This window comes from Mobula birostris, chromosome 14 (genome assembly GCF_030028105.1).
Source record: "Mobula birostris isolate sMobBir1 chromosome 14, sMobBir1.hap1, whole genome shotgun sequence".
NCBI classification, from domain to species: domain Eukaryota; kingdom Metazoa; phylum Chordata; class Chondrichthyes; order Myliobatiformes; family Myliobatidae; genus Mobula; species Mobula birostris.
Window position 1 is genome coordinate 78460413 of NC_092383.1, and position 16659 is coordinate 78477071.

Below are 16659 nucleotides of genomic sequence, written 5' to 3' on the forward strand. Positions count from 1 at the left end.
GTAAAGTCCTAAGTACATCTGGAATATTGTGTATGGTTCTAAAAGGATTAATTGGCCGTGGAAAAAGGACATTGTAGATTTACAGCATGTTACCAAAGCTCCCAGGGTTAGGTTATGAACAGAAATTGCATGAGCTCAGCCTGTATTCTCTGGAATATAAAAGGATAAGTATTTGTTTGACTGCGATTTTATACTTACATTTTGAAAGGGTAATAGTTTTCCAAGTCTAAAGGACATTAGACCAGAAATAGGCCATTGAGGAGCCCTATTCCAGGCATACTGGATGGAAGAATGGGTCTCTCCTCCACAGAAAGCAGTAGTTGTAAGCTGAAATAATTTTATATTTGTTTGTTGGTGAGTTGTACTTGCTAGTCATCATCCCAAGGACTAAACTAGTTCAATGAGGAAATGCAAGAACTTGAAAGCCCCCACTCATTGATTGAGAAAAACTTCATCCCTCTGCCATCAGATTTCCAGTCCATGAACATTACCTCATTCATCCTTTTTGAACTTTTTATTTATTTTTGCAACTTAATTAATTTGGGGTGACTTCACTGTCCTCCTGCGGGAAACACATTGCACATTATATAAATTAGTGATAATAAATCTGATTCTGAGACGTTCCATCCTTAGGTTTCACTAGAAATGGGCAATAAATGAGCCTTCTTAATGTAACTCAGCCCTATGGCCAGATGTCTTTGTTTATAAACAGAATACGTTAGTCAAAGAAGCAAATTGAAATGCATTTTTTAAATGAATTACTGTTTTTGCTTTGCTTCCATCTCCTCAGCTTTCCATGAAGTTTCAGTGTATCCAAAGAAGGAGCTCCCGTTCTTCATCCTGTTCACAGCCGGGCTGTGTTCATTCACTGCCATGTTGGCACTTCTCACGCACCAGTTTCCAGAACTTATGGGGGTCTTTGCTAAAGCTGTAAGTACTCCTATCTGAGCTTCCAGCTGTTTATCCTTAACGTCTTGCTTGTGAGCATACCATATTTTCTGAAGTATATCATGGAAAACAGGCAGCTGAAATCATATAGGAAATTTGAATCACTAAACCAGGAGTCCATGGACCCCTGCTTAATGGTATTGGCCCAAGGCATAAAGTTTGGGAACCCTTGCACTAAACTAACAGGAGATTACCGGCATCTGAAAGGGAAAAGTAAAGGTAATATTTTGACTTCTGTAATTTCGAAAAAGAAGAGGCCGTTGCACTCTTGGTGTTGTCCCAGCTATTTATCAAAATTAAACTTAACACGAAGTATATTGATACAGCAGAATCAATGAAAATCTACAAAGACAGACAAGCAACCGATGTGCAAAAGAAGTCAAACACTGCAAATACAAAAAACACAATAATAAATACATAAGTAAATTTGGGTGGCAGGGTGGAGATACGTCTCCACCAAAGGAGGTGTAAGGCGCTGCTTCCCTCTGCTAGCCTGCAGGTCACCCATGGGAGCAGGTAACGGATGGTTGTACAAGCAGCCGGTGCATATCATCGGTCCAGGTTATGCAACCATTGACGCCAGGCAGACAATCTCTGAAGGGTCTTGATAATGGCTGGAGTCACCGTCTTAAAAAGACACCGCCCAGAAGAAGGCAATGGCAAACCACTTCTGTAGAAAAATTTGCTAAGAGCAGTCATGGTCATGGACTATGATTACCCACGTCATAAAACGTGGCACATAATGATGATGGTAAGTAAATATGTAATACTGAGAACATGAGTTATAGAGCCATAGGTTGTGTACAGTGATCAGTTCAAGGCTGAGGTGAGATACACTAAAGTTTGCTAAGTTTCTCCTGCATTTTCATTGATTCTATTGTGTTTTTGTTCTACGGTGAATGTCTACAAGGAAAATTAATCTGAAGGTAGTATATGGTAACATATACATACCTTGATAATAAATTTACTTTGAGCTTTAAAGTCAGGCAGTATCGATAGAGCAGAATAAATAGTCGACATTTCGACTGACCTGGACCTGATGAAGGGTCTTGGCTTGAAATGTAGACTAATTATTGTCCTCTGTAGATGCTGCATGACTTGCTGAGTTCATCCAACATTTGTGTGTGTTGCTCAAGATTCTTGAGCATTTGCGGAATCTCTTGTTTTTAACTCATGAGTTTTCACTCCACATCTTGCATAGAATTCTGGTATTAGATTGAAAATCATTTCCTAATCTAGATGTTTCAGTTTCCATCTCCCAAGTCTCCCCATCATATTATAGAATTACCAAAAGCCACACGTGCATTGGCCCTCTGTTTTATTTCACTCTGTAAAGCACTTTACAACATGCACTGAATATTGATCAAAATTTGAGTCTCACACACAAAATGCTGGAGGAACTCAGTAAGTCATGTAGCATCCATTGAGGGGAATAACTCCCACAGATGTTGCCAGAGTTGCTCAAGATTTTCAGCGTATGCAGAATTTCTTGTGTTTATGGATTGCCAAAATATTGACTGCTTCATCCACACTAAATGTAAACTCACTGATGCCTCCTTGCTGTTTAATACTGTGAGATGTTGGCTACTGCTTTGTAATAAGCTTTGCTTTAATTTATAAAGTATGGCTCTATTGGTCACACTTCCCAGGGTCATTATCAGGTTGAATTGCTTGTTCATTACTTTAATTATTAGATTTTCCTGTAATTCCATAGACCTGGGTTCAATTCCCACTGCTACCTGTAGGGAGTTTGTACATTCTCGTTGTGATTGCGTGGGTTTCTTCCAGGTGCTCCAATTTCCTCCTACAGTACAAAGGCAGATTAACTGGCCACTGTAAATTGTCTCGTGATTGGGCTCAGATTAAATTGGGGATTGCTGAGCAGTGTGGCTCGAAGGGCTGGAAGGGCCTTTTCTGCACTGTATCTGAATTTTTTTTAAAAATTCACTTTCTGCCTAGAATAGTTGTACAGGGGTATCTTGCTGCATCTGTGCAGCGTAGAACCAGAGTGCTACAGTCTCAGGCTAAATGGTTCAGAAATAGAAAGAAGACCCTTCAGATTTTTGGACCTTTGGAACTCTCTGTCCCAGGTGCTCTGCTATGAGTAAATTAACTAGGATTGATTGATTTCAATAAGAAAGTTGAAGGGTTAGGCTGGAGAAAATGCTTTTGGGTAAGCAGTGATCTTGGGAAAGAAAGCATGTTTAAGAGGTAGTTTGGCATCTTAAAGATGGAAATATATTGGAACATGGGAATATATTGGAAAATAGGAATAAACCCTGTAACATGTATTTAATTGTCTACTACCATTCACATCTAGATATGGTGTGGTTACAAAGCTGCTTTATGATTTTTTGGTTGTGAAATTACTCATTTTTGTATTTTATTCTTACAGTGGGTCAGGGTGGATTGTTTTGTGTTGCTGGGTATAGCCAGTTAACTCAAATACGACTCAGTCATGGAAGTGTATACATGGGTAAGAATGTATACATGGAACTGGCATGGGCTGCCATTCTGGAGCTTGCTGAGAGTTTGATGTGGATTGTTAGCAAAGAAAAATCAATTAAGGTACTGCTTTATACATTAAAGCAGTAGCCAGCATCTCACAGTATTAACGGCAAGAAGATACCATTGAGTTTACATTTAGTATAGATGCCAATATTTTAGCAATGTTCAGCGTATGTTGTAATATGAATCGCAGTGTGAAATAAAACAGAGGGTCAATGTATGTGTGGCTGTGGGTAATTCTCTAATAAATCTTCTGTCTTCACAGGGAGTATTAAGAGCAGGGTGGCAGCGGTGGTTAATAGCTGAGTCCTGCAATCCAGAGGGGGTGGGAGGGTGGGTAAAGAGGAAGAGAAGTTTCTAGAATGTGCTGACTCCACTAGTTAGCCAGTGTGAAACTAACCAGAGCAGTGTCGGGAGCAGGGAACCAGAATCATGTAAACTCCCACTGCCTTTTGCGAGCGTGTTTTGTGGAATGACATTACCGCACATAATGCAGCATAGAATAATTGGTTTGTCCCTGCACTCTTTAGGTCAAGGCCTTCTGTGATTAATGGGAAAACAATGGCCTCCTTTGCTCTGTGCCATTAACAGTTAAGTTCTGTTAAATATAAGTACATATTTCAGTACAAAAGAATGCTTTGGATGAAACAACTGTGATAGGGCTGGTAAGTTAGTGTACCAGCACGTGAACAGGTTTAAGTAAGGCCATCTGTTTATTTTAAGTATGAATCCCATTACAGTTGGATAATTACTGTAGTATAACCTCAGTGGCCACTTTATTAGGTACAGGACTAGAACACTGTCTCTTCTGTTGCTGAAGCCCATCCACTTGAAGGTTTGATGTGTTGTATGTTCAGAGATGCTCTTCTGCACACCACTGTTGTTAGCGTGGTTATTTGAGTTACTGTCTCCTTCCTGATAGCTTCAACACGTGAACCAGTCTGGCCATTTTCCTCTGACCTCTCTCAATAATAAGGCGTTTTTGCTCACAGAACAGCCACTCACTGGATGTGTTTTTTGTTTCTCACACCACTGTCTGTAAACTCTATAAGTGCTCAAACTACCCTGTCTGGCACCAACAGTCATTCCATGATCAGTCACTTAGATCACACTTTCTCCCCCTAACTAAACTCCTTGACCATGTTTGCATGCTTTTAAGCATTGAGTTACTGTCATATGATTGGCTGATTAGATATTTGCATTAATAAGCAGATGTACTGGTGTACCTAATAAAGTGGCCACTGAGTGCATAATGAATTTAGTCATAAAGTCATAGAACACTGAACCAGGTCCTTCAGCCCATCTAGTCCTATCAACCTGTACTCAGTCCATAGCCCTCCGTAACCCTCCCATCTATGTACCTATCCAGGTTTCTCATCAATGTTGAAATTGAACCTGTGCTGGAAACTCATTTCACACTCTCACCACCCTCTGATTGTGGTGGCATTAGTAATGATCTTAAAAGAATCACTAGATTCGGGAATGATTCTTGGGGACTGGAAAGTTGCAAATGTCACTCCACTTGCTAAGGGAGGGAGGCAGAAGAAAGCAAATTACAGACCAGTTGACCCGATTTCAGTGGACAGAAAGATATTGGAGTCTTATTAAGGATACGGCTTCAGGGTACTTGGAGACGCATTTTAAATAGGCCAAAGTCAGCATGGTTTCCTTAAGGGGAAATTTTGCCTGACAGTTCTGTTGAATAGACAAAAGAGAGTCAGTGGATGTTATTTATTTGGATTTTCAAAAGGACCTTGACAAGGTGCCGCACATGAGGCTGCTTAACAAGGTAGGAGCCTGTGGCATTACAGGAAAGATACTAGCATGGATAGAAGATTGGCTGACTGGCAGCAGGCAAAGACTTGGAATAAAGTAGGCCTTTTCTGGTTGGCTGCCTGTGACTAGTGATGTTCTGCAGGGGTCGGTGTTGGGACCGCTTCTTTTCATGTTATATGTCAGTGATTTAGATGAAGGAATTGATGGCCTTATGGCCAAGTTTGTGGACCATACGAGGATAGGTGGAAGGGCAGATAGTGTTAGGGAAGCAGTGTCTGCTGATTGCAGAAATGGGCCAAGGCATAGCAGATGGAATGTAGTGTAGGGAAATACATGATCATGCACTTTTGTAGAAAGAAGAAAGGCTAGAATACAAAAGCTAGATGTAATGCTGAGGCTTTATAAGGCATTGGTTAGACTGCGTGGAGTATTGTGAGTAATTCCGGACCCCTTATCTAAGAAAAGATATGCTGCCATTGGAGATAGGCCAGAGAAGGTTCACCAGGATGGTACCAGGTGTGGGTTAACATATGAAGAGTGTTTGATGTCTTTGGGCCTGCACATACTGGAGTTTAGAAGAATGAGGGGACCTAATTGAAACCTATCACATATTGAAAGGCCAAGATAGAGTGGATATGGAGAGGATGTTTCCTATAGTGGGAGAGTCTAGGACCAGAGGACACAGCCTCAGAATAGAGGGACATCCACTTAGAACAGAGATGAGTAAAGATTTCTTAAGCCAGAGGGTGGTGAATCTGTGGAATTTATTGCCACAGACAGCTGTGAAGACCAAGTCTATGGGTATACTTAAGGTGGAGGTTGATAGATTCTTAATAAATAGGGTATCAAAGGTTAGAGGAAGGTAGGAGAAAGGGGTTGAGCGGAATAATAAATCAGCCAAGATGGAATAGTGGAGCAGACTCGATGGGCCAGATGACCTAATTCTTCTGCTATGCCTTATGGTCTGTAAGTGAAGAAGTTCCCTCTCATGTTGCCTCTTAAACATTTCACCTTTCAACCTTAATCCATACCCTTTAGTTGTAGTCTCACCCAACCAGTTGAAAAGCCTGCTTGCATTTACCCTATCTATACTGCTCATAATTTTGTATACCTCTGTCAAATCTCCCCTCCATCTTCTACATACCAGGGAATAAAGTCTGAAACTGTTCAACCTTTCCCTTTAACTCATGTCCTCAGGTTCTGGCAACATCCCTGCACTCTTTCAATCTTATTTCAATTGCTTAGCTTTTATAAGTCTTGTCTGTTTTCTCCATAGAAAAGTTTTCTGGCAATCCTCAATTTTATTTACATTCTTCAAGGGACAAATATTTCAGGTGTAAACACTGGTTTAATAGGATAACTGACACTGCAATTTGGATAGCTGCAACAAGAGGTTGACATAGTCCATCTTCTGCAATTTATTGTTGCACCATCCTATGAGTTCATGGTCTGGGCACTGAATCCTCAATGAGGTTCAAGTTCAGGACATATGTCAATGAGTAATTCTTTCAATAAAGGGTGCTCTTTGGCTGAAATTTTCATTTGTGCCTTTGTCACTGCTAAACCCAATAGTTCTAACACATTCCTGCCCGAGTAGCCATTGACCAGCCGTCGTAAACTTTAACTTTATTTAAAACACTGTCCTTATGTAACATACACTAAGCCTATTTCACTCATTGCTCCTGTACACATTGACCCACATTAACCTCCCTGTTAAGTCGCATCTAGAATTTCAGATCGCTCCAAGGCTTTGCCTCCCTAGCTCTGGAACCCCTTACAACCTTCCGAAATCACTGTGCTGCCAATGTTAGCCTGGTATGCATCACTGATTTTAATTACTCTCTCTTTGGAGGCCGTGGCTTCAATGGCCAAGGCCCCATGCTCTGGAATTCCCTCCCTTAAAGCTGTCGTTCTTTTGACTGTCTTTCCGCCTTTGAGACAGTCTGCATAACATAGCTATGTGACCAAGCTTTAAGCCACAGATTTAATATTTCCTTGTCTGGCTCAGTGCAGAGTGCTGTCTGATAAGGCTGCTGTGTAATGTTTTGGGTTACTTAATACGTTAATGCTACTTTATAAATTCAGCTTGTTGGTTAAGACTAAGTCTTCGAATAGCAGTTTTTCTTGGCTGAGATCAATATGCTTTCCTAACACCTAGATATCAGGCAAGGCATTATCAAGGGCCATTCCACAGAAAGTCTTACTTTTGTTGGTGTTTTAGTTACAAATTAATTTATTTCCAAACAGGGCAAACTCTTCATTTTAATCTTCTTTTCCCTAAGGTGCAATCAGACTCATTGGAATTAATGCAAACTAGTCAGACGAGCAGTGATCTGTAATTCAAAAGCACACCTGAAGCATGTTTCGCAGTTGTCACACATCAATGAAACAAAATGGCCAAGTGTGGTTAACCATTCCTGAGCAGTGAAAATCATTTCAATGTATATTTTTCACCTCTTCACAAATATTGCTGCTTATCCTCCTGAAAGCAAAAGTAACCATGTTACACCGTAGACCCCTGCCACTATTTGTGTCCCCGTATCTTTGCATACTATTTCATGTAATCCTATCAGTGCATCTTTCAATACCTCATTCTCCCACACAATTATCTATCTTTCCCTTTGTTTAGCTGTATTTATGACCTGCCACATCCACTGCATGTTGTAGAAAGTTCCATGCTGTCACACTTTTTGAATCGAGGTTTCTCCTGATTTATTTTTAGATTTAATAGTCCCTAATTTTGGACATCTGATAAGTGCTCAGTCATTCTCTTGATTACTGTACTACCATTTGGACTTCTTAAAAGAGCATTTACTTTGAAGTACATGATCACCCTCCTGGGTGAGGCTTGATCAAAGATTGTACTTTCAAATCCTAATGCTGCTACTAAGTTGAAGCAAAGCTCTTACTGCGGGTTTCCTGTAAAAACAAGAAATGAGAGTAGGAATTGTTCATGTGGCCTGTCAAGTTTTCTCCACCATTCATTAAGATCATGGTTGATCTGTAGTTGGACTTATCTCCACCTACCTGTTCCCATAACACTTACTTCTCCTACGATGCAAAAATCTAATCATGTCCTCAATACATTTAATGAGGTGGCCTCGACACTTTCTCCAGGCAGAGAACTCTCTGGGAAGAGCAATTTCCTCTTCACCTTCATCCTAAATCTACTCCCGCAAATTTTGAGGCTATGTCCCCTTGTTCTAGTCTCACCTATTGGTGGGAACACCCTCCCTGCCTTAATCTGAAAGTTCAAGTTCACGGTAAATTCATGATCAACGTACATGGATGTCACCATCCACAAGCCCTGAGATTCACTTTCTTGATGGCCATGCTTTCTTCGTAATGGCACTTGTGTGCAGAACCCAAGACAGAGCCTCAAAAATGATAACACTGAGGAATTTAAAGATGAGAGGTTTCTCATCTATCCTTTTCATTATCTTGTAGGGTTTTATAAGATCTCCTCACATTCTAAAAAATTCTACTGAATATACTCCCAGGGTCTGTCCTCATAAGCTAACCCCCTCATTTCCAGGATCAACCTGGAATCAGAATCTGGTTAACTATCACTGACATACAGTGCCTTCTAAAAGTATTCAATCGTTTGTTTATATAATACAACCAGGGATTTTGATAAATTTAACTGAGAATTTTTATTTGTGAATCACATGCTCCTTTTTTCACAATAGGAACCAAAAAAAACCAGGGAAAATTGTAAAGTATGAAAAACTAAAAATTCAAAACCTGAAATGTCAGCAGTTCAAAAGTATTCATCTCCCTTTGGTCAGTACTTAATTTGAATCACCTCTTGCAGGTATTACAGCTGGTAGTCTTTTTGGATAAGTTTCCACTAGCTTTGCAAAATGTGATGGAGGGAGATTTGGCTGTTCCTCCTTGCAACATTGCTCAATCTATGCCAGCTTAGTTGGGAAGCGGCAGTGAACAGCAGTCTTGGTCTTGCCAAAGACATTTGATCGTGTTAAGGTCAGGATTCTGTTTGGGCCATTCAAGGACGTCCGTTTCTTCATTTTTATCCACTCTTGGCAGTGCGCTTTGGGTCATTGTCCTGCTGAAAGATAAACCTCCTCCCCAGTTTAAGACTTGAGAATCAGAATCAGGTTTATCATCACCAGCATGTGACGTGAAATTTGTTAACTTAGCAGCAGCAGTTCAGTGCAATACATAATCTAGCAGAGAGAAAAAAAAATAAAATAAAACATGATAATAATAAACAAGTAAATCAATTATGTATATTGAATAGATTTTAAAAAGTGCAGAAACAGAAATACTGTATATTTTTTAAAAAAGAGGTAGTGTCCAAAGCTTCAATGTCCATTTAAGAATCAGGTGGCAGAGGGGAAGAAGCTGTTCCTGAATTGCTTAGTGTGTGCCTTCAGGCATCTGTACCTCCTACCTGATGGTTACAGTGAGGAAAAAGGCATGCCCTGGGTGCTGGAGGTCCTTAATAATGAACGCTGCCTTTCTGAGACACTGCTCCCTAAAGATGTCCTGGGTACTTTGTAGGCTAGTGCCCAAGATGCAGCTGACTAGATTTACACCCTTCTGCAGCTTCTTTTGGTCCTGTGCAGTAGCCCTTCCATACCAGACAGTGATGCAACCTGTTAGAATGCTCGCCAAGGTACAACTATAGAAGACTTTGAGTGTATTTGTTGACAGACCAAATCTCTTCAAGCTCCTAATAAAGTATAGCCGCTGTCTTGCCTTCTTTATGACTACATCGATATGTCGGGATCAGGTTAGATCCTCAGAGATCTTGACACCCAGGAACTCGAAGCTGCTCACTCTCTCCACTTCTGATCCCTCTATGAGGATTGATATGTGTTGCTTTGTCTTACCCTTCCTGAAGTCCACAATCAGCTCTTTAGTCTTACCGACGTTGAGTGCCAGGTTGTTGCTGCGGCACCACTCCACTAGTTGGCATATCTCACTCCTGTACGCCCTCTTGTCACCACCTGAGGCTCTACCAACAATGGTTGTATCGTCAGCAAATTTATAGATGGTATTTGAGCTACACCTAGCCACACAGTCGTGTATATAGAGAGTAGAGCAGTGGGCTAAGCACACACCCCTGAGGTGCGCCAGTGTTGATCGTCAGCGAGGAGGATATGTTATCACCAATCTGCACAGACTGTGGCCTTCCAGTTAGGAAGTCGAGGATCCAATTGCAGAGGAAGGTACAGAGGCCCAAGTTCTGCAACTTCTCAATCAGGATTGTGGGAATGATGGTATTAAATGCTGAGCTATAGTCGATGAACAGCATCCTGATGTAGGTGTTTATATTGTTTAGGTGGACTAAAGCCATGTGGCAGAGGCAGAGGCCAGCAGATTTTTATCCAGGATCTCTCTGTATTTAGCAGCGTTCATCTTCCCACCAATTCTGACTATATTTCTAGTCCCTGCTGCAGGAAAGCATCCCCATAACATGGACTACCAGCATACCTTACAGTCCGGACGGTGTTACCTCGCTGATGCACAGTATTACATTTATGCCACAGGAACCACTTAGTGTTGAGGCCAAAAAGTTCCACTTTAATCTCATCCAATTATAAGACCTTCTTCCACGTCTTTACAGTATCCTTTAAGTAATGGTTTGATAAGCCCTTATGGGCAAGGATATGCCTTTTTTTTAAGCTAGGGTTTCTTCCTTGCCACTCTTTCATAAACACTCTTTTTACGCAAGATCTTGGAGATTATGAAGTTCATTTCCAGTTGCAGCCACTGACTTCTGCAGCTCAGTCAGAGTTACTGTTGCGTCACAGTAGCCTCTCTTACAAGTGCCATTCTTCTCTGGCAACTAAGTTTAGAGGGGCGGCCTGACCTAGGCAGTGTGGCTGTGGTTTCATTTTTTTTTTCCAATTTTGACCAAGATGTTGGAAGATTTGAAGTGAGTATTTTTTACAATGTTTTGTTATTAGGATCTTCCTAATACAACCTGAAGGGCTGAGGAAAGCGGAAACTATCTCCACTGTGCTGTGAGATTGGATTGGACATTGATCACTTCCACTTTCTTTCTGATACACCAGGAGTTCTATATGGATGTGTAACAAGAGTTTATTTAGGAGTGAGATTCAGTTACAGACCTGCCAGAGGAGGTCAAGGGGTTCCTGCTGGTTCTGGACACTAGTTTAACTCATGCTGACCATCACACATCGCCATATGCCTCATCATGTATCTGTCTCAAATAAAGCTCTTACATGCATTTCAGCCTAAGGAATAAAGTTGTTATTGTTTAAGAAGAATTCCAATTGAAACAAAGTTATGTTCTATGTTCAACATTAGGGGCATTTAAGAAACTCTTAGATCAGCACATGGATGATAGAAAAATGGAGGGCTGTACAGGAGGAAGTTTTAGATTGATCTTAGAGTCGGTTAAAAGGGCGGCACAATATTGTGGGCTAAAGGGCCTTTTACAGTGCTGTGATGTTCTCTGTTCTACTTCAGAACAATTTAAAATCATTCTCCCACCTCTTCACTTTGAAAAAATTATCTACATTTCCTTTGAAATACTTTCTTCTCTATCTTCACTTCCCACGACATAATGTTCCACTTACCAACTTGGGCTTTAAAATACACGACCTGTGCATAATGCACAACTTACTGTTCTGAAGCCCCAGTGGTTCAGCATGTAGCTCACTAAGTAACGTGCTTCGGGTTTGCTGCCATGCTCACTTCCCACTTTCTGGGGCTCTGGTTCCTGTTCTCCTACTCCACCCTTCAGGGCCTCAGCTCCTGTGTTCCCTCTCCACTCCATTTCTTTCGCTCTCTTTCAGCCCACCTGATTCACTGCAAAATTTATTTGCAAGCTGTGTAACATCCAAAGGGAGAGAATTAAAACAGAGTTGAGTATTAATAACGATAACACCTAATATTCTGTGATATTCTGGCATATTCAGTTCATTTTTTTCAGATCTTAGAGTTTTAGTCCATATCTATGAGTTGTATTCCTCGGTATTCACTGCTATTTAACTTTTCTGTCATTGAACAACATTGATAAAAAACAATTATAAAAAGTGTAAATCTAAAATCCAAAAGGCTCTAGAAAGTGGATCAGGAGGACACATTATCATGAAGGTTGCCAGCTGTGACGAAGGGCCAAGCTCTTCTGGCAAAATCTAATTTTTGCTTTGAAATGCAAACCAATTTTCATAAAGAGGAGTTGGCTTTACATTCCAGTAGGGAAATAAAGTAAGCTCTTAATCAGAGCCACGAACAAAACAGAGAATGCTGGATGAACGCAGGAAGTTGGGTAGCTTCTATGGAGGAAAGTAAACTGTCAATATTTCAGACCAAGACCCTTAATCAGGATGTGTTAGCTCCATAGATGCTACCTGACTTGCTGAGTTCTGCCAGCATTTTGTGTGGGCTGCTCAAGATCTTCAGCATCTACATAGTCTCTTGTGCTTCTGTAATCACTGCCTGCCTGTTTTATATATCTTTTCCATTATTTACTCAGTGTAGATTGGAGTCCATGTCCCTAAGCTAAGCCCACAGAACTTAACCATGTGTTTTGGATCCGGGTTCAATATAAAAAATACTTGAGCTCAGTTCTGATTAGGCCAGATTTTTATATACAAGTACATCAGGCTTTGTTGATAAACTTCATGACCACAAATTCAACATTTAATTCACACTGACACAAATGTATTTTCTAAACTATATTGATTGTTCTGTTGTATGTACTACAGTATTTACTACAAATTACTATAAATTGCACATTCAGATGGAGATGTAACGTAAAGATTTTTACTCGTGTATGTGAAGGATGTAAGAAATGAAGTGGATTCAATTCATTTTGGAATGTGAATCAAAAGGAATTCAACAAGAATTAGTGATGAGGTGACAGAACTTGGTGTGAGTTTTGGTATCGTTCAAAGTACGGATGAATTAACTCCTGGAGGTTGTGAGGAGGGAGACTAGTCAGATCATGCCATATCCTTCAGCCTTCATCAAAACTTGCACGAAACATACACTCCTTTTAACTTAATGCCAAAGCATGGTGAATATTTGAAATAAATCAAAGACTGGTGTATTTTCCTGCCACTGTTTCAGGGCACTTGAGTAACAATTTACACTGAACTTGATCTAGAGAGAAGCTACTCAAATATTCAGTCTCAGACAATTTCAATGTTAAAGTTGCAGACCACACTCTTAGTTCATTTTTCACTGCTTCTTAATTTTCCTGTCTTAAACAACATTGATACAAGCCAGTTATAGAAAGTGTAAATTCGAAAATCCGAAAGGCTCTAGAAAGTGGATCAGGAGGGCACATTATCATGAAGGTTACCAGTTGTGACCAAGGGCCAAGCTTTTCTGGCAAAGTCTATTTTTTGTTTTGAAATGCAAACCAATTTTCATAATGAGGAGCTGGCTTTACATTCCAGCACATCAGTAACTCATCTCACACTCCATACTCAAACTTTCATTGCTAATGGCTAATCAGGAACAGAGGAATTTAGTGATGTTTTGAACTGACTCACAGCTGAAAAACACATTATTTGCTAATATTGTGAATATCCTTGTATAATTCTATAAGCTTAACTCCGTAAAAAAGATTTTTTTTCTTATTTGCAACATTTCAATCATCAAAAAAGCTTTATGATCAATAACCTGCATATGGTATCTAACCTGACCCTGGAACCTAAAAGAATCCGAATAATTTTTCTTCATTCTCAGTTCAATACTTTTATTGAGAAACCTACCATTCATCTTCCCGTCACAGCATCCGATAATCTTAAATTAAAAGGAATAATTTAAGCCTCCTGCCAAGAAGATCTTTTGTGCAAAGAATATTACACTAAGCAGATCAGCTTATAATTTCTGGTCAATTTTATAATTGTGCTATTAGAGTACAGCAAGGTTAATGCTTTTGATCCTTGTGTCCAATAGAATATTGATAGTCAGAACAAAAATGTTCCATTAGCCTTGAACTGCTTGTATCTCAGTTTATTATAGACTGACATTATTTTTATAATGGTCATGTTTGCTGCAAATTCATCCCAGAACAGTAATTATGCAGTTTTTCATTGTCATTTAACAATCTGGAGCTGATATTTTTGCAAATAAATTTGATGCTTCCCTCAGAAGTATGGAATGACATGTCTACAAGAGGTTTTGTGGTTTTGTATTTGTGGTTTTATAACACTGCTTCTGTACATGAATCATACCTCTAATCTCCATTTCCTTACTGTTTAATGTCTTACAGTTCTTCAGCACACTCTTTGCACCCTTCAACTTTGTGATGGAGAAGATCGAGAGTGTCTTACCCTCCAGCTTCTGGCACCTGCTGACCCGAATCTGACAGAAATAGTTCATAATAAACAGATCCAGCTCTTCTTTTTTTCCCCTAATCCAGCAACACCACAACTACCCCCACCCTCCTGCTTCCCTCCCCCTCCACCCCACCCCCATCCCAACCCTTCTCTGTGGATCTGTCAGTTGCAACAGAACACTGGCCAGGCTGAGGCATAGGAAGGGAGAAGCCAAGGAGAAAGCTACTACTGCAAGTCGAGACACTGTTATTTTTGCCAGGTCTGGGTACGTTAACCTTTTATCAAAGAACTGAGGAGAAATTCAGTTTTTTCTCACAGAAGTGGAGAGATGGACAGAAAATCAAAAGGAGAAAAAAAAATAAAGTTAAATTTGTGCAATGTCTCTGTGTGCCTGAACCCTGTTTTTTTTAAAATCACAAAGTCATAAAGATTATAAATAAATTAGGCATTCAATCTATCTTATTTTCTTTCCAATGAATTTCTGTTGTGCCTTTACTTCGGATCTGATTGTATCTCCAATAATTCCAAGATTTTCACCTGGACAACATTCTCTGGAAGTTTATTCCAACTGTTGATCAATATTTTTACAAATAATGTTATTGATGCCAATTCTGATTTTGAGGCTGTCACTTTTTGTCTGATGTTACAATTGAATTTAACTTTCTCCGTACTACATAGTATTTGAAAGTGGGTAGGATTTGATTAATTGAAGCAAAATCAAATTGAGTTCTCTCTGGCACTTTGCCCTTTTCCTCTGGATTCCAGCACCTGCGGTCTCCGGTGTTGCTTTTTATTCATTGAAGTTACCTGGAGTTGTCGAGCAGGACCAGTTGAATATAACATCCAAAGCCAATGGACCAGGTCAAATGCCACGGACCAAACAATTGCCCTAAGTAGTCTAAAATTCTGTGATAATCAAATGAAGAATGCCTTTTCTCACTAAGGGTGTAGTAGCAGAATATTTTGAAAATTTTATAACTTAAGCAGATTGAATAAATTTTATGAAGGGAATAGTCTAGTTGACACATGCACTCAGTGGGCAATCATTATGTATCTCTTGAACCTAATAAAGTGGCCACTGAGTGTACGTCCATGGTGTTCTGCTGTAGTACATCCGCTTCAAGATTCAACATGTTTTGCATTCAGAGATGCTCCTCTGCATACCATTGTGGTAATGCATGTTTAGTTGAGTTACTATTGCCTTCCTGTCAGCTTGAACAAGTCTGACCATTCTCCTCTGAACTTCTCTCATTAACGAGGCATCTTCACCCAAAGAACTGCTGCTCACTGGATGTTTTGGATTTTCACACCATTCCCTGTAAACTGTAGAGACTGTTGTGCGTGAAAATCCTAGGAGATCAGTAATTTCTGAGATAGTCAAACCACCTTGTCTGGTACCAGCAAGCATTCCATGCTCAGTCGTTTTGATCATATTTCTTCCCAGTTCAGATATTTGGTCTGAACAATATCTGAACCTCTTGACCGTGTCTGCATGCTTTTATGCACAGAGTTGCTGCCACTTGATTGGCTGATTAGATAATTGCATTAATGTGCATGTGTACCCTTAAAAGGTGGCCACTGAGTTCTTACAGGTTGAAAGGATGTTTTGCTGCAGTCATAGAACAAAACCCACACTTGGGTAGCAGGTATGGTTTCAACTTGTTAGGATGGAATATAATTGTGTTAGAAGCAGTTCAAGTGGGCATTCTAGATTGATTGCTGGGATGAAAGAATCAGTTGATGGGGAAAGATTGAACGAGTTGGCTTATACTGATTTAGAGGTTTTGAAGAATGAGGGGTAATCTTACTGAAACAGAAAGATTCCAAGGTACTTGACAATTGGTGCTGATAGGGTAATTTACTCTCTACAGTAAATAAAAATGAGAGGCATAATTTCAGAAAAATGAATTGCCCATTTAATATGGAGATGAATGGGGAATTCTTCCTTTCAGAGCATTGTGAATCCTTGGATTCCTCAATCCCAGACAGATGTGGAAGCTGCATATGTTGTATACATTCAAGGCTGAGAGAAGATAGCTCTTTAAACTCTTGGGAAGCTGAGGTTTATGGGGAACAAGGAATTTGATACCATGACATTATTAAATAATGGAGCAGGCTGTGAAGGGGCTCTTTGATT

At 40.0% G+C, this 16659-nt stretch overlaps 1 protein-coding gene across 5 annotated transcripts in view; it reads left to right on the plus strand.

Moving 5' to 3' along the window:
* LOC140210002 (suppressor of tumorigenicity 7 protein homolog) overlaps positions 1 to 14938 on the plus strand; it is a 146914-nt gene extending 131976 nt beyond the window's left edge. For 2 of the 5 annotated variants that reach the window (XM_072278726.1, XM_072278725.1), the window contains 2 exons: positions 791 to 930; positions 14456 to 14935. In XM_072278726.1, the coding sequence (XP_072134827.1) occupies positions 791 to 930; positions 14456 to 14551 (236 nt within the window). In that variant the 3' untranslated portion in view covers positions 14552 to 14935. Of the gene's footprint in view, positions 1 to 790; positions 931 to 14455 lie in introns of all 5 variants that reach the window. The other 3 variants (XM_072278723.1, XM_072278722.1, XM_072278727.1) reach the window with 3 other exon arrangements.
* The last annotated feature ends 1721 nt before the right edge of the window (positions 14939 to 16659 follow it).